General features: G+C 37.6%; 1 protein-coding gene across 2 annotated transcripts in view; it reads left to right on the forward strand.

Moving 5' to 3' along the window:
* The window catches only part of PARD3B (par-3 family cell polarity regulator beta), a 1,019,383-nt gene that overhangs the window by 767,015 nt on the left and 226,976 nt on the right, over positions 1–25,392 (forward strand). For both annotated transcript variants that reach the window (XM_061186691.1, XM_061186699.1), the window contains one exon: positions 25,168–25,278. In XM_061186691.1, the coding sequence (XP_061042674.1) occupies positions 25,168–25,278 (111 nt within the window). The remainder of the gene's footprint in view (positions 1–25,167; positions 25,279–25,392) is intronic.

Consider the following 25,392-nt stretch of genomic DNA (forward strand, 5'->3'; position numbering starts at 1 on the left):
GTCAGTTCTAGATACTAGGATAGCGTTCAAGATGCTAGATGTTTCTCTGATTCTCTAGGGGGAATCAGAAGATGAGAACAAAATCTCAGTCTCACACCATTTCAGAAGCAAGGAAAGATCTGATCAGAACACCAGCTCTCTTTATTGCTCTGATCCTAGGTATACTCAGTAGACACCTGTTAATTGTGGAACAGAAGGATGCTTCCTTAAATTGTGAAATATTTTATGGAGGAGACACATCTCTTAGAACTTTTCTCCACAGCAATGGACTCTGATATACTTTTTTGCTGTGTTTCTACTAGTTTCTACTAGTGCCTTCCACCAGAAGCAAGAGAGAAACCCTTTGAATTCAACCGGGTTCAGCACAATCTTCCAAGCCATTTCAAATGGAAGGAAAAAAATCAAAACAAATTAAACAGTCAAAATTCCTGTTCAAGTTTTATTACAAAAAAAGTAAAGGAATATCAAAAAGGAATAAAGCAGCAAGTCTTAACTCCATGACAATATTTCTCACCCTCAGTTATACTTGATACCTTTATGCTACAAGAAGAGTTAATATCTAGGCCTTGAGTACGTTGATGATTATTCTGGACTGATCACTGTGATCCTGTTTAAACCCAATGACTATCCAGTAAAGGTTGCCCTCTATCAGTGTGTTAGCTGGGATGCCTTCCCCTTTGCTCCGTCCATACAGAATCAGGTAATGAGATGATCATTTCTGCATGCTAAAAAGATATAATGTTTCATCATTTCAAATTTTTCTACTATTAAACTGCATTTTCAGGTCTATTTTGGGGTCTGTTTTCAAGGCCCTGTTTTCTTATTCTGTCTTCTATAAACTTTTCTCTTAATTAATATTTACTGAGCATGTCCAGGTAAGAGGGCAGGATAACCATTAATAGTGACCTTTATGAGAGCCTTTTATTATTTTAATAATGTTATTTTTAACCCAATATATCCAAAATATTATCATTTTGATACGTGTTATGGGCTTACATGTGGCTGCTCACAATATGTTTGTTGGAGTCCTAACTCTCAGAACCTCAGAATGTGACTGTATTTGCATATAGCCTCTTGAAAGAGGTCACTAAGTTAAAAATGAAGCCATTTGAGGGGGATCTCCATCCAATATGATTGGTGTGTTGAGAGGGAGAGGAAATTTGACCACAGATACACACAGCAGGAATACCGCATGATGACAAAGGAAGAAGATAGTCATCTACAGGCCAATAAGAGAGGCCCCAGAAGAAACCAGCTTTGCTGACACGTTAATCTCAGACTTTTAGCTTCCAGAATTGTGAGAAAATTAATTTCTGTCGTTTAAGCCTCCTAGTATATGGTGCTTTGTTATGACAGCCCTAGCAAATGAATACAATGTATAATTAATATAAAAATTATTAATGAGATAGTTTGCATTTTCTATACCAAGTCCTTGAAATATATTGTATATTTTACAGTTATATCCCATCTCAGTTTGGACTAGCCACATTTCAAGTGCCCAGTAACCATATGTGACTAGTGGCTACTTCAGTGGTCAGTGTTGGTACAAATAATGTGTACTATGAGAGTCTTGATGATGGGGAAAAAGTGAAATGAGAAGGCCAGGAAGCTAAGGAGAGGTTTAGTGGCAAAAGAGAAAGGAGACAGTTTCTGAGGTTTTGTTTGTTTGTTTGTTTGTTTTTCCATTTAAAATTAACATAACCACATTACAGAAAATTTGGGGAAAATAAAAAAGAGAAAAGATACCCTCTTCCCCATAATCCCATTCCTATAACAAAACCACCTTAATTATTTTTCTTAAGGCTTTCATCCTATCTATTGCCTTATTTTGCACATAATCTTATTTCCTGCTTGTATTTAGTATGATATCATAGCCAATTTTACACACTGCTACAGTCCTCACATCCATCATTTTTAAGTGGCTGTGTAATACTCCATCAAGTGGTGGCACCAGAATTTAATTAGTATCCTTTAGTATGACAGTGTTTAGTGTGTGCAAAGAAAGTAGATTAAAAGTGTGAAAGTAAAAAGAACCAGACCAAGAAAAGTTTTAGAGAAGAATTTCTTCTAATTCTTCAAAGGTTGGACAGATCACCAGGCGTGAGCACAAAACACAAAGAAGACTGAGCATAGATGATAAATAGGTTATTTTATAACCAAGTAAAATTTAAATTAATGTGATACATTTCATTATACGCAAAAATGTAATGGCCCTTTATGGTAATTAGACATAAATAGTAAATGTTGACATAGGCAATCCCGTAATATAATTAGGGATTCCTTTACATGGCCAAACAGAATTTTCAGTTTTCCTCCTCTCTCAGTTTTCTCATACTTATAATCAGTTTCAATGTCAAGTATCAGCCTAGTACTTATCTTATCCAGCTGTACTGGATCATATTTTCCTCAAAATGAAACTTCTTGCATGTATTTCTTAGAAACTATTATTTAACACTCACAGTGGGCAAAGTACTGTGAAATACAATGTAAGAGACACAGATAATTGAGATATATTCCTGATGTCAAGTGACCTTTGAGATGAATAGCTCATTTATTCATTTACTCATTCGTTCATTTATTTGAGAGAGTAATACAAAATAAGGCTAAAGAAGTGAGTTGGGGAAAGGTTGAAAAGAGCCTTCCATGCAGGGTTGAGGGTTTGAACTTGATTTCAGAGGCAATAGGGAGCCAGCAGAGCTCTTGGAGCAAAGGCTTCAGTGCTCATTCGCGTTTATAAATGTTCTTAGTACAGACTCGCTGAGGACTGTGTGGAGAATGGACTAGAGAGATTGGAGAGATTTGGGGCAAGACACCCAGTTAGTAGGAGACTGATGGGAAAGTCTGGAGACAAGGAGATAAGGGCCTGACAGAAGGCACTGGCAGAGGGAGGGAAGGAGAAAGAAAGAATTCCTAAGTCTGTAATTTAGGAGATTGGTGATATGCTGTGGGAGGCTACAAAGGAGAAGGAGGAGAGGCTCAGAGAGAAAGCTAATAAATTCTTTTACTAGAATTTGAGGAGCATCTGGACACACTGGTGGAGAGGTCTTGTTTTAGGTACTTGATTGAAAGGGAGACGGGGAGAAAGAAGACCTTCTCGACATTAAGGAGGAAAAGGCAGAAACGTAAGCATGGCAAGAGAGCTTGCCCTGTCAGCAAGGAGAGAGTTTGATGAAGTACAGGGTGCTGGGCTGCAGCCGATTTACAGAGTAAGATCTGTAAATGTACCACAGGAGTCCTCTGTGACCTTAGCAAAGGGAGTCTAAGAAAGTTCACTGAGGTAAAACCCAGAGATTATAACAGATGCTTCTTGACTGTTTTCTATGTACTGGACGCTGTTCCAAGCCCTTACACATATATTATCTCATTTAACTTTTTCTAGTCCTCTGATGTATTTTCTATAGTTATCTCCACTTTACAGAAGAGAAAGCAGGTTTGGAGGGCTGAGTAACATGGAAGGCCCCCAGATAACTAGAGATGGCTGGGGATCGAAGCAGGCCGAGTCCACAGCCCACGCTCGTCCGCACCACACTGAGGAATGAGTCGGAGAACACGTGGGAGGTGCGGAAGCAGAGAAAGCAAGATTTGGTGAGGTTGGGCCACAGAAGCTGGGGGAGCATTACTATCCCAGCAACATGGAAGACACTTGGGCGGTATTGATGTCTGAGACCTGGGAGGCCCAAGCAAAGCAAGAGTAGAGAGAACTGGCTACACGAGGTACTGGGAGAGGGCGGGGACAGATGGCGGGTCGGCTTGGGTGGCCCACCGGTTGCTGTAGGTAAATCTAAGGGTGATGGCGGGGACTTTAAGGGAAATCGTGGCTGATGCATTCAAGTAGCACATTGCAGCTGAGAAGGAAGTGGTAGGCACACAGTTTGATGGCAGCATAAAATTTAGAATCACTGCCACAGGGAATGTAAATGAGAGCTGAGGAGGGGGAAGTACAATCAGTACTGAGCAGTTCCAGGGCAGGAGGAAATGAACTGGCGGTGGCTATGGGTCTGTAGCTTTCCGGGTGTGGTGGAGAGCCTAGGGGAACAGGCGTGAATTCCTGAGAGGCCTGGAGGCAAGTAGGTGTCTGCAGTGAGAATGGAGAGGAGGTCTGTTTTCTCTTTTGTTTTATTCTTTAATAAGTCTGGAAGTAGCTCTGTAAATAGTAAAGTAGAGGCAGGAAAATGCTGGAACAACCTCCAGGCCCAGAGGTGAAAATAATAGCTAATATTTATTGAGCACTTAGGATCATTGGACCTTTTCTGCACCCTTTACAACAAGCCTATGAAGCAAGGACACTATAAGGGTTAACTGGGAGAATTCGCAGCTCGCATTTGTGAGGGCCACAAGCAAAGCCAAGTTTCAGTTAGGAGAAAAAAGCTGTGCGAAAAGTTTCAGTGAAGAGATAAGAAATTGCAATTTTAGAATTAGAAGAACAAATATAGCGGATAGTCCAGAGGTCAGTGTTTCCCATACTTTCTGGAACGAGGCATCACCTGGGGTTCCTGGTAAAATACAGATTCTCATTCTGGAGACTCTGATTCAAAGTTTGTGTGGGTCCTAGAATCAATTTTTAATAAGCTCTTCATGATTATATTATATTCATGATTATATATATAATAGAAGTTTGGAAAAACACTACCGGGGTGTGATTGCCTGGGTTAAGAGTGAGATCAGCAGAAGAGGCTGCCCAAGGTGGGGATGGGATGGAAGGGAGAGAAGAGAAAGAACCAGTACCTGGGTGAGCCCGAAAGGGGGTCATGGGGGATCCTCAGTCCTGTGTTCAGAGAGAAGGGGCTCCAAGTCTCTGATTTGTCAGAACCCTGCAGGGTACTAAGGACTGGTCCCCACTCCCAGCCAACTCCAGTGGCCAGGTGGGGTCGCCTGGCCCTCGTCTTTCACAGACGACATGAGAACCCGCAGGACTTTGGGTCCCTCTAATCAGTTTGACCTCAGGCCAGGCATCACAATGGTGTAATTCAATTTTAGAAGTAAAACATGTCCTCATCTGAATCGTTACCTCACCATCCCCACTCCCCACCAAAACAACTTATACCTACTTGCAGGCGTCTAAAATCCCTTGCTAAAGGATCAACGGTATACCATTCTTTTACAGTTTTAACAGATTTTAAATGCAAAAGCCAGGAAGAGAGGATGCATGGAAATTCCTTCACAGCACAGCATAACCCATCAATCAACCAGTGTGAAGGTCTTAGTGACCCAAGCAGGCAGTTTGAACAAAGAGATTGGAGCCTATCGGAGGCCCTGGAGAGAGCCACCTCCCTTAGGGAGGAGAGGTGGAAGGGCAAAAGGAGGAGGGTTTCAAACCTAAGTTTCTTTTTTCTTTGTTTTACCAAGAAGGCCCGTTTATATTCAGAATAGAGAAGCTAAATGGGAGTTCCATGCTGGGGTATTTCTATGTTGCCAGAGATCACCCAGATGTAGCTTCTTGGGTGCAGCTTGTGAGTGCTCAGAGGGCTGGAAGGTAGCAGAAAAGAGACATGATTTTTTTAAAACGATGAGAGGATGAGAAAATGATCTCAGGGTACTTCTAAGGCAGCTGCTGATAGGCTCTAGTTAGGAGTTATCAGTGGGTCCCTTCAAAATCTTGAAGCGCGAAGCCATGAAAAAAACATCCAAGAAAAGATACAGAGGAGAGTTTGAGAGGCTAAGTACTGATCCTCGTCGACTTTGAAAAATTGTAGTGAATTTGAAGCATATGAGCAACGGTTGTTCTCAAAAGGTCCATAATTCAGCTAGTTCACTACAAATTCATTGAACCGCCTCTGGTTTTGCTTCAAATCCCTGCCACCACCAAAACTGTTAGAGGCAATCAAATGCACGGTTATAATTTATAGCTGCTATATTGACAGGCAGGCAGATCCCCGCTCCCAGAGCTTCATGGTATTGGCCTCCAGTGAACCTGAGCATTTGAAAAAATGATATTGAGTGAAACCTATGTGTGCACGCTAGATCTATAGGGATGATTTTAGAATGGACCCAAACTCTAGGATTATGGTAAAGTCTAAAGTTATTTTTGGATTTGGGGTTGTTTTTATTTTTTTTAAAGCAAACACAGAGTCTGCTTTTAACAAGTATACTGCAAAGAGAAGATACCAACTATTATATTACTATTTTAAAATATAATTTTGCAAATGACTTCGCATTATTCCATACCCTGTGCACTTCCTGTGTCAAATCTTAGTAATTGGCAAAGAAAAAAAATGGCAGCCTCTTACATGATTTAATTAAGCAATTATTAGACTGAGTCCTCATATTTGAATCCATCTACTTAAAAAAAAAAATTATGTGTGGATGTTTATCTGCCTGTGGCATATTGTACACGTAAAACTCAAAAATCAAATTTTTTCAAAATGACAGCTGTTAACATTTGCCTGTCTTCAATCCTCATCAGTCAAAATTCAAGTTATCCATCCTAGATCTGCTAGTTACAGATGGCCTACATAGTAACATCCTCAAAGGGTGGTGTTCAAAGTAGATGATGCCAAAGCTTTGGAAGGTTGGATGGTTCTGTATATTTATGGTTTGCATATATTTAATCATTTATCTCCTTCCATTTTAGCCATTTCTTCTCATCTTCACCACATCTTTGTACTGTTTTAGGTTAATCCCTCCATCTGGCATTAATGCCAATGTTCCCACCTCCTTTGCTTATGCTTTAGCATCACTTCCTTTTCCTTTTGAGTCTAGTAAATTACCAGCAAAGAAAGCCAAGATGGAGTGTCATGTATTAGGAAGGCAGATAGATAAATGAACCTGTTTCTGGAAGCTTCAGAAACACATAGATAATCTACCGATTCCTATTTGGGGGGAGGGCTGCCCTTGATGATAGGAGAGAGATGAGTAAGAGGTCCAGCAAGAAATAATAGAGAGGAACAAAGGAAGATAAATTTAACTGTGTTTCCTTCTTCCCCCTTTCCTAATTATCCTTCACCTTCTGCTGGTCCTTCTTTTTATTTTAAAACTGTTTATTTTGAAATAATTCTAGACTCACAGAAAAGTGAACCTTATTTGAACTTCAACAGTTTTTCCATTCATGTTCTGTTTCTGTTTCAAGATCCAGCCCAGGATTCCACATTGCATTAGAGCTTATATCTCCTTGGTCTCCTACGCTCTGCACAGTTCCTTAGTCTTTCCTTGTCTTTCATGACCTTGATGCCTTGAAGAGTATTGGTCTGTTGTTTTGTAGAACATCCCTCAGTCTGGGTTTGTCTGATGATTCACCATGATTAAACTAAGGTTATGTATTTTTGGCCAGAATACTACAGAAGTGATGTGCCCTTCTCAGGGGGTCCATGATGTTGAAATGTCTTATAATTAATGATGTTCATCTTGATCATATCATTAAGGTGGTGTCTGCTGGGTTTCTTCACTGCAGAGTTACTATTTTTTCCCTTTATAATTACACATCCCTTGGGGACATATTTTGAGACTATGCAAATAACTCGGTTTCTCCTCATACTTTCACCCACTAATTTTAGCATCCATCCATGGTTCCCATCAGCAACAGCTGTTACTGTGGTATTCCAATAGTCGTTTTTACTTCATTCTTTCCTTCTACATTCACTAATTGGAATTCCTTTCTAATGAAGAGCTATCCTTTCTCCCTCCACCATTAATTTAGTTATTCAGTTATTTATATCATTATAGATTCATGGATATATATTTTGTTCCAGTCCTGTTATTATTTTGTTGCTCAAATTATTCCACCTTTGGCTATTGGGAGCCCTTTCAAGGTAGCTCCTGTTCCCTTTTGATTTGCCCAAGCTTTTTTGAGAACTTTCTCTTTTTTTTTTGGTGCTATGAGAAGCTCTAGGATTATTTCATATTCTCCTTGCCACACCCCAAGAATCAACCACTTTCCCTTGGAAGCCTGATTCCTTTTATTACAGAATCCTATTCAGAAACCAAGATCTGGGCTCTAGGAATGCTCTTTGCTGGAGTATCACTGCTTCTAGACCCTCTCAGCAGACAGAACTTGGAAATCAATCAATCAATCAATCTATATACATACTAGATTCCACACACATCTATATTTACTTTTGAGTCTGTGTATACATTAAAAAACCATGAGTTTATGCTGATACCTCTAATTCCAATCCAACACCACAGTGTTCACTGTAGCATTCCCCCGTCCTTATTTGTAATTACATTTTCATGCTGTGAAATGGCTAGCTGTCATTATCTATAATGTATTTAATTCTTATTTCAACCCTAATATACAAAGTTGTTTCAGAATTGCTAACACTTACCCTTGTACTAACCAGAGTATAGTGTTTGTGTACAATTCTATTTTTTTTCTTTTTACATATGGATGTATCTATCCTTTTTCAAATTCTTTCCCCATTTAGGTTATTACAGAATATTGAGCAGAGTTCCCTGTGCTACACAGTAGGTCCTTGTTGGTGTGTATAATCCTTTTTGTCTTTATCCTTATTGTAGCCAGTCAAAATACTGTTTTCCAATGTTACTTGGGTTAGTTCTTTTATTCCCCAAGCCCTTCAATGTGGTTATGTTAATTTTTTGTAATATAATTAAGTTCATGTGTTATAGTTGTATTCTTATTTGGAGTCCCTGCTACATCTTGGTTGATTGTTTTTAACATACATACAGTAAAACTCACTCTTCGTTGTATGCAGTTCTAGGGGTTTTGGCAAGTGCAAAGAGTCCATATCCACAGTCATGATATACAACAGATCCATAACCCCAACAGATCCATCTCCCCTCTACTCCTGACAATCACTGATCTGTTTTCTATCTTTATAGTTTCGCCTTTTCCAGTATGTCATAAATAAAATCAGACAATACTTTTGGATCTGGCTTCTTTCATTTAGCAAAATGCATTTGAGATTCATCTGTGTTGTTGTGTGAGTAGTATTCCATCATGTGGATGTTGTACTTCCTTCTTAAGCCATAATTTGTGATCTTTGTCCATGTATCTAATGTTTACAGTCATAAAATTGCCCAATGGGTTGATGCTTCTTGGGACTCTGAAACTGTGGCTTTGAAAGTATGTTTTTCATCTTTCCTTAGCACTGAGTTTACTTCACTTCATCTTGTTTACTATGGTTATTTCCTACAACCGTCAATCATTTTAACATTCCAAGGAGGGTTAGAGCCAAGCCTTAATTATTTTTGGTAAGATTGGCAAGGGGAGTATGGATAATTGAAATCTTCACATAATGTACAGGCCTTATGATAGCTACTTCTTCCCCCAGTTGCTTAAAGGTAGCAAAATTGACTCCTTTTAAGTTTTATATCCTTTCCCTTCCTTTACTCATCCTCAGGTAGAAGCACTAATGAATCCTCAGGTGACCATAAAAATGGAAAGACAGAGAAAAGGGGGATGCACAGGCTATGGGTAATCTATATAGTGGATAAAAAACCTCTGTGTCATTGAGAATTGATTGCACTCTAGTAAAATAGATCTGAGTAGGGATTATGTATCTTTGACTTATTTTAGATTTCCTTTTAATGCTTAGTACTTGTTGATTCAGTGATAGACTTATGGTCAGTTCTGAAAGTCTACCTAAAAGAATATATTCCTACTAAGAAAATATCAACTCCCAACTCCATTGTTTCTTGCAGCTACCTATGTGCTCTTTACTACAAAGCATGGCATCCATTTGTGGCACTGAGAAAATCTTAATTGCAATAAAACAGATATTTGTAACTTATACCCATGGATAGGCACACATGGATAGTTTTTTGGGAACCTGTGGACTTCTAGAAATTATACATTGAAGTATATACACATTTTCTGGGAGGCAGGACCCTGTTTTGAATCAGATTTTCAAAACAAACAAAATTAAGAACATTAACTAGAAAGATCATCTCCATGGTTCCTCTAATATTGACATGGAAAACCTGAAAGCCCTCATATGCTGTCTCTTTTAGTCTGGGAGATCTTCATTCAGTCTCGAGAAGCGTTCACTAGACTACAAATTCCTTGAGAGAAAGTACTGAATTTCTTTAATCTGAACCTCCAGCACCTAGGACAGAGTCTGATATATAATAGGTATTGATAAATACTTCCTGAATGAATTCAATATTTTTAGGCTGCTGATAGGACTTTTTAGTCTATTGATGATATAAGAGGTCTGACTAGCCTATGCTGTCTGTGACACACTTATTTTAATTAGTTTGCAGGAATCCGTACAACTGTGTCATATCAGTTAATCAGCTAGTAAATCACTAGCACTAATAAATATATGCAGTATTTTTTTCTAATACTGTTTATATTTACATCACGTGCCTTCCTTTCCTAAATCCCTGTAGCCTTCATCAGTGACAAATGAGAATATATTTTCCCCTTTCTATTTGCTACTTGAGGGAGCAGAGGGTTTGACTGATTTTGAAAAGATCACTCCACAGTGTGAAATCTTGAAATAAAGGTTTTATTTTAGTTTTTTTTTTAACTTTGGATATACGCTCTAAACTGCAAAACTGTGTTATTATGCAGAATTTACTGTTCTAGTTCTGTCGATTTATAAATTCCTGTAGAGGGCTTTCTGAAGAAGCATTGATAATTCATGTGTTTGCTCTTCAAAAAAATACCCTTTTTTTGAAAGCCTGAGTTTTGGAAGCCTGGGTGACCTACCTCATCTACAAAGTGGTTGCCAAAAATTCCAGTCCATGATATTCTCTCTTCTCAGCCCAATAACGGTACCAACCATTGAAAAGTATCACATCTTTGTTTTGAGTATGTCCGTTCTGATTCCCCTGGTTCAATATTAGTAGAAAGCTGAGCAACGGGCCTCAATCAATGAAAAGCTCAGTAAATTATATTTATTTAAGGTTGCTACAGCCATTAAAATACATATATACATACATAGATATAAATATATAGGTACTTAGATATACCAACGTTTGCAAACTGGGATCCTACAGGCTGAATTGGGCTCAAAGATACCTTACGTTTGGGCCACAAGCTATTTTTTTTAATAGTCAATATTTAAAAAATCAAGATATTTTACTCACATAGACCAAATTTGCTAACTTTTTTTTGAAGCTGGTAGAAATCACTGGCTCATGTTTAAAACTTTCCCTCTAAATCTCAAATGCTTACTTAAATTTAAGTTTCACCATAGGCTTTCCTATTTTCTAAAAATTTCTTTCAATATGCTAGGTTTACAATTCGGTAGTGTTACAAAATCTGGAACCATATTCTGTCTTTGACCTGTGAAAATGTTACTGTTAACCCAAATATATTCAACAAAACTGGCATTGAGCTGTTTTACTGGGAGAAGTGATGGATTTATGCTGCTCTGTCCACACATTCTTGGCGAGTGCCCTTTTGACCACTGGCACGTATTTGTAAGACAGTCTGCATTGGGGGTGGAGCCTGTGGTTATGGACCAGGTCCAAGTTAACTGGCCCACACAGGGGAGCCAACCCATGACCTTGACCCCATTACCACAGTGTTCTAACCAGTTGAACTAGATAATTGAGTAATTGTTCCTTAGCAATCTGATCAAATCAGCTGGCATATATTAAGAGTCCGTCTGTGGACAAGGGTGAGGATGTCAATGAACAAGGGAGCTTAAGATAATGAGAAAGTTATCAAGTCCTCACATTGGTTGGCATGTTATATTTGGCCAAGTAGTCACTAAATTGGACTTTGTCATTACAGCTAATTGCATTTCTGGGCAATTGGAACTCACAAAAAACCTAAGCTTTTATTGAGTTGGGTTCCTTTTTAGAATTCAGAATTTTGGGTGAATAATTCATAACATATGTATAAACAGGGAACATAGCGAGATGGAAAGAACTTTGTTCCGAACTGAGGGGGTCAAGTCCCTGTTTGGTTCTAACTACCAGTGTGGCCTCAGGCATGTTACTTGACTTTCTGAGCTCTGAGCAGGATTAGATAAATATGATATCAAAGATCCTTCTACCCCCAAGAGACTTTATATAACTCTACAATTTTTGAACCAGTAAGAACACTTTGCATACAAATCTCTTTATAACTAAAAATGTAAATGGAGTATTTTGTCACAGATAGATAAATAATATTTCAAAAGCACTTATTGAACAAACTTATTTTTAAAATCTATTAGTGTTTGCATAAAACCAATATATAATGCAGATCTTTCACAAGGAAATCCAATGTAAATTCAGTAAACAAAAAAATACATAAGCCATGGTTTTATATATTACACAATAGGTTCTAATGGCATTTTACATTTTAAAGCACTTATGGATCACCTTGAAAAATTTGCCTTCTTATCAAATAATTATTTTAAATGCAAGGTATTAATGATTACTTTGGGATTATTATTCATTAATCTCCTGATTTGGGGTCCCTTAATGTGGCCCTTTTAGAACTACCTTTCCTTCCCCTAACTTGGTAAATTTAGATTAAACATGTTAAGCTCAAGCTTTCCTAACCAAACTGTACGTTTTTCTAGCTCTTCTTTCTTTTCTTTCTTACGAATTCACTCAACTATTACGTTTATAGAACTGAAATTATGGTTAGATTTATTGTTCTTTTATCCAAACTGATTCTTCCATCACTGGATTGACTGCATTAGTGAGTCTATAGAACTCAGCAGGATGGGTCCTAGAGAGTGTTAGGGCTGGTGTAAAATGAATGACAACAGCTTAGTCACACTTGAAATAATATATTGGCTTGGGTTTCCAAATAACCTTCCAAAATGAAAAACACAAATACTGTGGGTTTCTGCAGAATCAAATATAACTGTAATGTTTGTAAAAAAGATTAGTTATTGGAAGTCACTTCAATATTACATGGTGAAATTTAGAAATTCTAAACCTGGGGAGGCCAGAGGCATTAAATCCAAAGCCAAATACAGGTTGCAGATGCGCTGGGTGATGATTGCCAACTCAGCCATCTTCTGAGTTTTGCTGCTGGTGTGCCCTGTATCGTCCATCCAAAGCCACACAAACACAGGCTGCCGGTGCATTGTAGCAGATTACGTGGCACCTCTGTCATCTGAATAAATGCATAGCTGGGCAAAAGTAAAGTTTCCAATATCATTCCTTTTATGTGATATGATCCAAAATTGATCTGATATTTTAAAATAGCCCCAAAGATAAGAAAACACCCTCAGGTCAATTCACTGGATTGAATAGCCTACATTTCTTAAAGAAATGTTCACCAAAAATCCCATCTGGAAAGTTCTACTCACAGGCTCAGACCTTTGATTTATTTAATTATGTACTTTATAGGATGATGCCTTTAATTACATGTACACAAAATTTCTGGCATTTATTTTTTTTATTCTGTGAGAACACTGGCAGCCATTTTGAACTGTAGAATAGTATTAGGAATTTATGGGAATTATCTGTGGTATTGAAGAAAGGAAAAATTAACCATTGGTACAGGAAAGGGAGGAACAAGAAAATATACTTACGTAGCAGAATAGTAGTTTCACAGTTTAGTGGACAAGCAAATAAGAGCCTGATGCTTTGGACAGACTATAAATCAATTTCTGATTTCTTTGGTCAAATTGTAAATCATCACTGTGCTAAGCTACTACGAATTTCCAGGTGAAAGACTACTTTGTGATTGTGTGTTACTAGTAATAGCTCTTTCTGAATTACAAGTGATTAGAAAACCTTGTCAGAAATTACATTGTTCTTGCTGTGTGACCCTGGATATATTTTTTTAGTGATGTTATATTGCTGGAGAATGAAATTATATTCATTCTTATAAAACTATATTAAAATCCCATGGGAAGACTATTCCTCTGGTCTTTTGTCCAGGCCCCTCTGAACAAAGGGAAACATTGTTAATTGTGCCATGGCTCTGGAGTGACTATCACTTTGCCCGATTTCTTTTGGTATAAGATGTTCTCGACCTGGAGGATGCCTATAATATTCCCTGTGCACTTCAATGAATAAATAGCAACTCTATTTAAAATAATAAATTACTCCTCATTTTGTAGTTGGCAGCCCTATCTTATTTATGGGTTCCAAGTTTTAAAAATCGAGAAAGCTAAGGAAAGGGAGTTTTTAGCCTTTTTAAAAATAAGTACAGACCCTTGCAGGCAACACAGGTTTGAGACATTTCATGAGACTTGTGACTTTTGGCCCTAAGAGAGTCAAAGTGCAATGCAGAATTTCACTTGAGACATTCAGGATAGATATACATATATATTTTTTTCCTCCCAGCCTATTCATAGTTGAGAATCAATTCAGTTTTATGGTCTACTCTTAAGGGACTTAGTGAATAAAAAGGGATATTAGTTCACTTTAAATCTAACATAAAAATATTGAAATCTGATCCCTTGCCTTACCAACTAAGTTAGGGCTCAGATTTTTTAAATTACCTCTTTTTCCAAAAGAACGCTTCTATGAGAGAAAGGTACAGACAGAGGTATTATTATTTGAAATTGTGTTAAGGACAGAGTGAACTAATGACAAAGATGAGTTGTGTCAAGAGAACCCAGCAACTACGTCACGTTTATCTTTATTTGAAACCTAAGATTAAAGAGGTCACAGTTTCTGAAACTCTGAAATTAAAAGCCTAAATACAAGATAGACATGTGTTTTCTAGATGACATCTTGCAGATTAACCATCTTTAATGACAGCTTTGGGTTTAAATTTTATTCTAGAATTTAGCCTGGTGTGTTTAAACAGAGTGTTTGCACAACACGAAAGAACTGGTCATCATGAGATAGAAACCCAAGGTGACTCAGTGCCCCCATGGCATGTGATAGCCCAGTATTCATTACCTTTACCAGGGGAGTATCCGTCTGTCACCTCTTTGGTCTTGCTGTGCCTGTAGACATCCAGGGCAGTGACTAGATTGTAGCCATCACATGTAAATTAAGCTATTTGGGTGATTTATGCATTCATAGGGAGAGTATCTTCCACTTTGGAGCTTTATGGGGGGATAGCATGCTGAGTTATGAGGGACCATTGGGTCCTTCTTCTAGAATAGAGGCTATAAAAAATGAAAACAATTGATATAATTCCTGAAATCCTGACCTTTAATTCAGGTCAACAGTGGTTGTTGAAGTTTTATGATGCATCAGGCAAGAAGAGTGAGACCATATTTGATGAACTGACTTGTATCCGTAGCATCCACTAGAGGAGCTGGCCCAAAGTAGGTGCTGAGCAAGCATTTGCTGAATGAATGCATGATTGCATGTATGCAAACAAGAGAAACACATAAAGACCCAGCCCTAGCCCTTGAGGAGCTCACATTTAAGCAATGGTAAAAATAGTGCCCTACCCCAAATATAGCTGCTAGCATCAGCACAAGCCCTCCACGTCTCAGGATCCCCTCCCTGAATCCACTTTCTATCCCATCTTGGGTAAAGATAAACATGCCCACCCAAGTTAGTTTTGTTTAGTGAAAATGTTATGCACATTAAAAAAAACACATTAAATATTCATTCCAGTGAATTGAGACAGCCTAGAAATTAACCCCCAACAATTCTCCTTATCAAAATTGCGTTTTCTTCTACAGAAGAAGGGAGGAAAAAAGTCCAAAGTTAAGAGCACTTCTACCTTTTAAGAGCAGTTTCAAAGTTAGTATCACTTATTAAGAATCAATATAATGACTCTTTTCTATTGTTTAAGGCTCTCTTACCAGCTCTATTGTGCATTAATTATTTTGCTTCTTTTGTATTTGTACAATAAATGCTTGACAAGAAAAACCACCTAATTTAAGATTTTTATGGCACAATGAAAAAGTTTCCCACCCCCAGGAAAAAAAAAAATTCTGTGATGTTCTCACTGTCTTTTTTTCAGGGAAAATTTTATATATTAAAAAGAAGAAGAAGAATGTGAAAAGAAAAAAAAAAACCCTAGTTATACTTTATGTGACACGCAGAAGGTTTAGAATATAGAGAACATGAAAAAACATTACATGAGCTATAGAGGGATAAGGCTGTGTGTTCTTCATTTTAAATTCCAGATAAATATGATTTCAGCTTTGATCCTACATGGACTAATTCTTTTGTCACTCCACTAATTAATTCCGTATGCTAGAGAAAAGATGCTAATTTGAGCATCAAAGAAGTGATAATTTTTTTTTTGTTTAATCAGAGTTATAAAGATAAGTTTCACTCCCATTAGACTAGGTCTGGAGCTCAATCATTTTATTCTTGTTTAGTGTAGGTGAATTCCAGAGAAATCGTGCCGTTTCTCTTAACTTCTGAAGATGGAGCAGTAACATCCTGGATTCCCTTTAAAATGGGAATCACTGGGCCAAACAAACAAATAAAAAAACCCAACCAAACAAACAAAAAAACCAAAAACAAAAGCCAAACCAAACAAACACAAAGGACACAGTCATTTCTTAATACTCTTGTCCTTTTGTTCTTCTTTCCACATAATGAGTTAGGCACCATCATCTGTTCTTTCTGATAATGGACTTTATACAAAGTACCCGTATGTTAATTTGTGCCATTGGAATAAGTTGTATTTGACATTTTATTAAAGACTCTAAATGAGACCTGTTTCCACAGAGCTTTTAGTTAGCCCTCCCTGGATTTCTTTTCATTGACATGAGTCAGTGTTTCCCTTCCCAGGCAGCTTGCTGAAATGCTCCCACCTGCCAGTGAATGGACGGCAGAGATGTTTCCTGTGGGGGAAGACTTCCTTCTGCAGGATGAGACTGTGGTCAGTCTGGAGTAAGCCATGACAGGTTGACCTCGGGAAGGTCACGGGGGCTGGGGAACTGCCTGCAGTTGGTAGAAAAAAAAAGTTTGGCCACAAAGTGTGACTTGGTCTCAGAACACTCTTTCCTTTACTAGTTTTTGGGTTTCTGGGGCAAAGGAGATAGAGAAAAAGAAAGAAGGAGGATAAAGGGGATGCTATGGGCACCCAGATGAGAAGAAATTATCTGGCTGTTGGCCGAAGTCTGAATTCCCCATGTGGTCTCTTTGGATCAGTATTAGGGTTTTATGCAGGCCATCGGTTGCACTCAAGCAGCCTTCAGAGACACTTAAAGATCCACTTAAAAGTAATAAAAATAAAAAGGAAGAAGCCACATATTCTGCTGCTTTGAAATAAGTAAACATTTAATGAAAAGAAAAACCTTTCTAACTATTAAGAAAACATAAAAATGCAAAAAGATCTATTTCTTTAATGCTCCCGTTAAATATATTTCCCAGAAATCAGAAGCATTTAAGTCTGAATCACCATGGCTCTTGCCTACAATGTCTTAAAGCCAGTGAGCGCGTATGAAAGCAATTATTCAAAGTTCACTGTGCTCCTGAAGAGTATTTCGTCTTCTGGAAAGCAGAGGGATGGAATAACTTAAAACCCAGTGTAGTAGTGACAGTTAATAAGCTTTTTATAGTCCCTGTGTGGATCTGAAAATCATACCTTATTAGTATCTTTATCTTTCTCACTCACTCATTCCCGCTTGTTTTCATTTAACTTTAATTTCTGGCCTCTTTTTCATATTTTTTTCCTTTTTTTCTAACAAAATGCTGCTTTAATAATCTCAGAGTCGAGTTTTCACTTACTACAAAAATGTTCAGCAAAAGTAACTGTCCAGTGGCTCACAAATTCCTTAACTGGTTCTTACAAGTCCGTCTTCCAGAGGCCCTTTTTGCTTGTTTGTTTATTTTTAGGAAGATGGGTTATTGGTGATGTGCATTTTGCTTTACTTTCTGGATCTTCTAGAATTATTTTTAATGTGCTTGGTGTTTTCAAATCCATTGTGTTTCCTAGCTTCTCAGTCTGGGAAAGCAAATTAGTTCAAGGATTCCCAGCAGCTGAATTGAGCCAGAGAGCTGCTTCAGACTCTACCCAGCAGATGTTTTATCCACTTAGGCAGAAATCCTAGAATGTTACGGGACCTCCCTGCTTTTCAATCCTAAAAACAAACATCAACACATCTGAGATCTGAAGATTCCTTGCTTTGGAATGAAGGGGAGTCATGACCACCAATTTAGGAATCACATCCTGGGAATGAGGAAAGTAGCTATTTAAGGGGAGAGGGTGGGAAGGTTGACCTCAAAGGAAGTAATAGATAAAGATATCAGTGGGGTTACACATGTTTGTTGTTTTCATATAGCTTGTCTGCATCTTGGAAACATATAAACACACCCAAAATAAGTGTCTAAACAGTATGCCAGAAATTAAAATTTTACTTGGAAATCTTATTTTTAGGGTTTCAACTTCTTGGTCCAGTTAGAGTTAACAAGAAAGATTTTTAAAACTGAGTTTTCCTTCAGTTACTGAAGCATGAAACCACTCAGTTTCTGCTTGCGAACACCTCCTATAAAGCAAGTCCCTACCTCCTTTTGCAAGCCATGAGGTGGACCTACAGAGTTTAAAATATGACCCTCTGTTGGGGAAAGCATACTGAGTTTTAGAGCATTCCACCTCCCTCCTGAAAAGTCACAGGCATTAACCATGGCAATAATGCATACCGTGGAAGGCTAAAAGTAAAATGAGAATATTTTTTCTTTCTTCGTCAAGATTGATTTACAACAGACACAAATCTGTACATTCTTCTATCAATATTAACATAAAAGTAGGCAACGCCCTTAGGTACCAAAAACAGGGAGGGGGGAGGGGAAGAAAACTCTCTGGTCAATGTTCACTGGATTTTTATCAGATTCATTAACTCTTAGGTATGATGGGAACCATCTGAGGTAAACAAGTAAAGACATTTGTGACATACATTTTAGAAGCAATAGCTGAAGTGCACAAAACCATATGAGATTGCAATACACTGAAGTTAATTTCGTCAGCATGTGCATATGCTAATTCAGAACCCAATTTGGAATATATCAGACAACAGAAACCTTTTATGGGTGAATTTCAGAATAAACTATGGAAACGTAGTCAAAGGTCTATGAACTTCTCTGCCCCCATATTTTGCTTGAGCTCTTTCAAGCTGTATAATTTATACAATGATAAGACAATATCATGTGTAGTTTAAAAGTGAACTAGTTACAGGGAGAATAAACCATTATCCAAGTCCAGAAAATATTATGACTGTGAGGTTTGTGCATTTTCACATCTGACTTCATTCCATAGATTTCTATGTTTAATATTATTGATAAGTGGGTCTTGTAGCCTTTTCCAAATGCATCAGTGACACCCAAAGATATTTCCTAATTGTAGAAGGAGAAATACATTATGTTTCAAACTTTCAGCTCTCCTTGGATTCATAGCTCACCACTAATTCGGAATAAGAGTGTCTGAACTTTTCCTTGCCTGACTTTTTTAGTCCTCCTAAGCCATTGCTCAGGATTGCTTTCATACAGTCTGTGCTAAGTGGAAGAGTAATTGCTAATAATTACATAAACTGCCCAATGGGATCAAGGAGGAAAATTGTAGACAGATACTACTTAGCAGAATTAAGAAGTGAATTAAATGAGAGACTAGATGTGGAAAAAGCTAGAGAGAGAGCTACATATTTTCAATTTGAATTGTTTGTCAGGGTGCCTGGGAATCTGGGAAGGATTTGAAAGTCATCATTACCTAGAAAGTTCAAGGAAAGAAATAGAAACAAGAAAATATTTGCTGAGAAATTAGAGAATAAATACTAAGAATTATATTAATATCTTTCTTGTATAGAAAACAATAGGATGCTAGAGCCCTGTTTAATTAATTGGATTGAAGAGTTAGAGATCTTCCTAACAATTGATGTTATTAATGGTTAAATTCCATGTGCCTGACCCATAGGATATGTAGTGGCTGCTCAGTAAATGACGGAATGAATGAATCAATGTACCATTATTAAATTCTACTTCCCCAGATAGCTGTTTAGGGCTTCCCTACATAGGCAAAATAGCAACACAGGTGAGGTCTGTTTCTGGTATTTTTCTATAACCCTTTCTGAGGTTCTTTTCCACCTTGGATATTCTATTTACTTTGATTTATTCATTTATAATGAGATTACCAAGAAATCTCATTTTATGGATAGGAATCATTTCTCTTATACATGCGGCATCATATTAACTGATAAATTAATTACCCAGGAACTCCTCCACTTCCCCTTTATCAGTTCTATAAACAAACTAGTTTCCTCTCCTAGCTGTTTTATCCTTGTTCTCCCTTTTCCATGTGGATTTCCCAAAGGCACACTAAAATAACCGTGCTTAGAAGTGAACTTTTGATGCCTCTCCATTGACCCATCACATCCAAATCACTGTCTTCTCTTCTCAACAGCCACGGATCACCCAAGCCGCCATCACCTTTCACCCACACTCCTGTAGCCCTCCCCAGCCAGTTTCCTGCTTTTATGTGCTACTTTTTTACTTTAGCAAACAGGATGGTCCTATGAAGTATACATCACATTGTATCACTTCTGCTTAAAATGACTTGGTTTCTCCACTACCAAGTCTTTAAATCTACCAGTTTCCTTACTAGCTTCTCTGTTCCTTGAATCCCTAAGAAATGACCTATTGTTATTCTTAGACTAAACTCTAAGTATCTCTCGGATCTGTACTCCATGGACCTTACCCTTCTTTCCATCTGAATCCTGTGCAAGGATCCCCTCTGCTCTCCTCGCTTCAGATACTGGCCTTCCTTCACTGCTTGGGATTCACCAGTCACCAGGCACTTCATGCCCTCTGCATGTCCTCTTTCCTTCACCCACAAGGCTTATCTTCCGTCTTTGCTTGTCTGGAATCTCTCACCCTTATCCTCTCAGTTTAAATGTCATTTTCTTCACTAAAGACTCCCCAACCAATCAATTTCCCGTTATCGTCCCTCCTGACTCCCTACATAGCACTTTTCACAACTTACAATTACATAGTCACACTTGTTTGGTGACTGTCTCTGTTAGAATGTAACTTTTATGAAGGTAGGGTCTGGTTTTGTATCCCAATACAATATCAACCTACATCCAGTGCTTATGGCAATGTCTGACACAGAATAGATGCCTCATAAATATTCTTTAAAACAAATGCATGAATGAAAGAAGAAATAAGAAAGCAAGCAAGCAAGCTAGTCTTCCATGAAGCTGTTTCATATAACCTCTCTGTAAAAAGGAACAGGGAGGAGATATGGGGATATATGTATACGTATAGCTGATTCACTTTGTTATACAGCAGCAACTAACACACCATAAAGCAATTATAGTCCAATAAAGATGTTAAAAAATAAATAAATAAATAAAAATAAAGTGCTCTGGTTAAAAAAAAAAAAGGAACAGGAACAGGTGTTTTAAGCAAACTTATAATTCATGAAAATCTAAATTTACATAAAGAGTATGTTGAAAGGTGATTTTTCCACTTTACAGAAAGATCCATCGTAAGATTCTTTAAACAGGCTTCCCAGGTACATGGAAAGTACGATTTCATTGATTAAAACCATATGTTTGCACAGAATTCTTCAGGAAAATATCTTTTATATAAAGCAAGGTTGACCTATAAGCAATTTCCTTAAGGCATCTAGCCCAGAATGGCCAACTCTCAAATTTCCTAGGTAATAGATAATGGGAATGCAGTGGATATTTGAAACCCTAGAATGCAAAGCAGTAATTTCAACCATTTAAGTCTGCATGACTTTTCTCACAAAAATAGCTAATGGGGAGATGAATCAATGTATTTGAATCTCCCCAACTCCTCTCTGTGTATGTCAGTGAAAGTAAGAATGGCTGTGAAATGACCCCCAAAGAGGCTGCCATGAAAGGAGAACACGGGCTTGTAAAATTCACTAGATGGATGCTTTCTCCCAACTCCCCCCACCACCACTACCACCACTGATAATTAAGTTGTCTCATTGCAAAACTGGAAAAAGAATTCAGTGTGTTAATAAATAAAAGGCAATTAACTTCTCTGAGTTTCAATTTCCACATCTTAACAATGTGGGAGACCTTTTGAAGATTATTGTCTTATAATTCTATTCTTGAACCTACCCAAACTTTACAAAATAAGGTAATTGGTGGCTGCTCTCCGTCTAATGAAATAAATTTCACAGCTATTTCTGCCCTTCTTACTGGAAACTTTAATAAATGATCATGAACTTTAAATCAAAACATAATATTTATAGAATTGGTTGAATGGACTATTATTGATGGTTCTTGCTTAGAAGAAAATGCTTGGCAGAATTTACTTACAACTAACCTTTTCTTTATCAAACATATCCCACTCTAATGGAAGAATAGTAAGCTATTCTCAAACTGCAGTACAAGTGAAATATTTTAGCTGCAGGAAGGAGAAAACAATACGTTGGTTGTGGTAATAAAGATCAAGGTCGACTAGGGTATAGGTTAGTTTTACCCTTCAAAAATCAGACTACTTTCATTCAGAAAATCTAAAACCTCCAAATTTACAAGAAAATATTTGAGACATGGAGAAAAAGCAAGCCTAAAATCTGTAGAGATCATGGCAACACTTTTGCCTTCATCAGCTTCCTGAGGCATTATTTTACCCTCACTCCCCACAATTTTGATTTTTTTTTTGCTTCAGTATTATTATATTTAGTGACATTCTGAGGGAAAATTATTTTTCTAAGTGATGTACTAAAGTATTAACTTCTCACATAAAGGAATTTAGAGTAATAATGTTGATCCCTAAGACTCTTCTGCATGGGTCTGAAAAGCTAAAGAATGTATTCATGGAAACACATTATTTAGATATCTCCTGCTTTGTAGGTTAAAGAGAGATCTTGAATATATTAATAAATCTGAATTATTTGCAAGTTAATGTTCTCATATTTTGTCTGTATTTTTCTCTCTTTCCTATTTACTTCTATGAATGGGATCAGTTCATTTCTTCAGTGAGAAAAAGGAATAGATTCAGAAAAGGAGGCAGGAAAAAGGAAGAAAACAAACAAACAAAAAGAAAGGCTGGGGATGATGGAGTTAAAGCTGATGGTTGATCAACCGAGATCGCCAAACTAGACTGGATACAGCAAAAGGACTGAAGTAGGTGCAGAGGCAGGTGGAGAGATGGCAATGAGGAGAGAGGAAGTTCATGAAAGAGACTTTGCTAATTGAAATTATAATGGAAAAATATGCAGAAGAGTCAAGGCTGGGAGAGGCTTCTGAGGAAAGCAGGATGCACTCTGTACTTGGCTAACACCAAGACTATGGATGTTAGCAGTGCCATCTTCCATGTGTGATACTCAGAGCTGCCACTTGACCAATAATCTCCACTTTGGGTTGAAACGCAATCCAGAAAGAGACAAATATATACCCATTTTTGTGAAATTCTGATGAAGACAGGAATTTCTTACAAGTTTATAATTGAGGTCCTCGTGTGAGGAGATTCTGAGTCACTGTGTGTTGGGAGGCTAGGGGAGAGGGATGGGAGCAGGGGAAGGGGGCAGTCAACAGCACATGTGTAATTTGAAAAGTGTCCTCAGGTTGGATAGATGGAAGGATGGTTGGATACATAGATACATAGTTAGGATGAGTAAGCTAAAGGTATAAACACACACACACACTTAGTTAAATTTGTAGCTATCTAATAAGAAACAAGGGACACATGGGATTTCCTTAGATTTAAGAAGAGTCTTTACCTTAACTGAAGACTATGCATGATTGAGTGACTTTTATCCCTGGTCATCAGCAGAGCATCAGTCATTTTATTTTTTCATGTATGTTAATACCAAGACTATGGGAGATTGCTTCCAAAGAAAATATCTATTGGTTAAAAATGCCTATCATTTATGAATATTTTCTACCAATAATTAATTGCTTTTTTTTTCATTTCAAATGTGCAGTTTCATTTTCCCAAAAGTGCTAAGGAAACACAATGTTCTTTTAAAGTATCATAATTGCAGGGAACCCTAGTGTACTATTGTTTGGAATGCAAATTGGTACAGCCACTATGGAAAACAATGTGGAGGTTCCTCAAAAAATTAAAGCTAGAACTATCATATAATCCAGCAATCCCACTTTTATGGTGTATATCCCAAGGAGTTGAAATTAGGATCTCGCAGAGATATCTGTACTTCTGAGTTCATTGCAACATTATTCATGATAGCCAAGATATGGAAACAATCTAAGTGTCCATCAAGATGAATGGATAAAGAAGATGTGGTATATATATACAATGGAATATTATTCAGCCATGACAAAGATGGAAATTGTGCCATTTGTGACAACTTGGATGAATCTTGAGGGCATTATGCTAAGTGAAATAAGTCAGACAGAGAAAGACAAATAACTGTACGATGTCACTTATATGTGGAATCTAAAAAAGACAAACTCAGAGAAATAAGTGAAGTGGTGGTTATCAGGGGTTGGGAGGTAGGGAAATGGGAAATGTTGGTCAAAGGGTACAGACTTCCAGGTATAAGATTAATAAGTTTGGGAATCTAATGTACAGCATGATGGTTATAGCGAATAATACTGTATCATGCACTTGAATGTTGCTTAGAGTTGATCTTAAATGTTCTCACCACAAAAAAGAAATGGTAACTTCATGACAGGATGGAGGTGGTAGCTAATACTATGGTGGTGATTCTTTTCTAATTTATAAATGTATCAAATCAATACATTCTACACCTTAAATTTACACAGTGTTCATGTGCCAATTATATCTCATTAAAGCTGGAGGAAAAAAATAAAATCACCACTGTGCCCAGTTAACTACACTTATGCCAAGCTCCGAGGAGGGCTCTTAGCACACTGACCCTGGGTTGATTTGGGAAGCCTGCGGCTACAGGGGAGAGTGAATGTGGCCTGAAGGAAAATGTGCAGTGTAGGAGGTGACCCACGTTCTAATCCCAGTCCTGCCCTGAACTTGTTGGGTGGTCTTGGTCAAGGCCCAGGGGCTCTCAGAGCTTTTGATTCTTCATTTTAAGATGAGAATATTGAACTAGGTGTTCGGTGAAGTCCCTTGCAGCACTGTCACTATGTAATCCCATGAGTTTAATCTTCAATGTCAATGCCACCTGGAGCTCTGGAGGCCTATTTAGGAGGTCGGTCAGTGTTTAGCTATATGGGAACAACAACCTTTCAGTTCTTTAATCTCTACTGAATTAATGGTTTGAAATTTTTAGTCTTTAATCACATGATTTTGTGTAGACTGCACAGTCAATAGAAGGAAGGAAAGAAGGAAGAGAGGAAAAGGAGGGGACTTCAGTAACTGTATTATTTTTCTGATCTCAGCATCTTATTTTAATTCCATTTTATGTGAAATGATCTTGTATTGCTTAGAATAAAGAATTACAGTTTAATGAATTCATCTCATAAATATCTTCAATTAACCACGAAAAGAACATAATTATCATTAACAATCATCTTCTCCATGTTTCACTAGATTTGGAAAGAAGAAAGATGATAAGGGCGGAAAGGCTGAGCAGAAAGGTCCTCTGAAGCATGGTGGCCTGAGAGAAGAGGAGCTGGAAAAAATGAAAGAAGAACGTGAGAGGTGAGTAGAAATGCTGGGCCTTTTATTTTATTTTCATGTATGGTCTGTGTTAACTTGGTTATATCATCAGTCAACTGGAGAAATCTTTTTTTAAGAAGCATAAAGGTTGACTGA

Source organism: Eubalaena glacialis, chromosome 1 (genome assembly GCF_028564815.1).
Source record: "Eubalaena glacialis isolate mEubGla1 chromosome 1, mEubGla1.1.hap2.+ XY, whole genome shotgun sequence".
Classification (NCBI taxonomy): Eukaryota; Metazoa; Chordata; class Mammalia; order Artiodactyla; family Balaenidae; genus Eubalaena; species Eubalaena glacialis.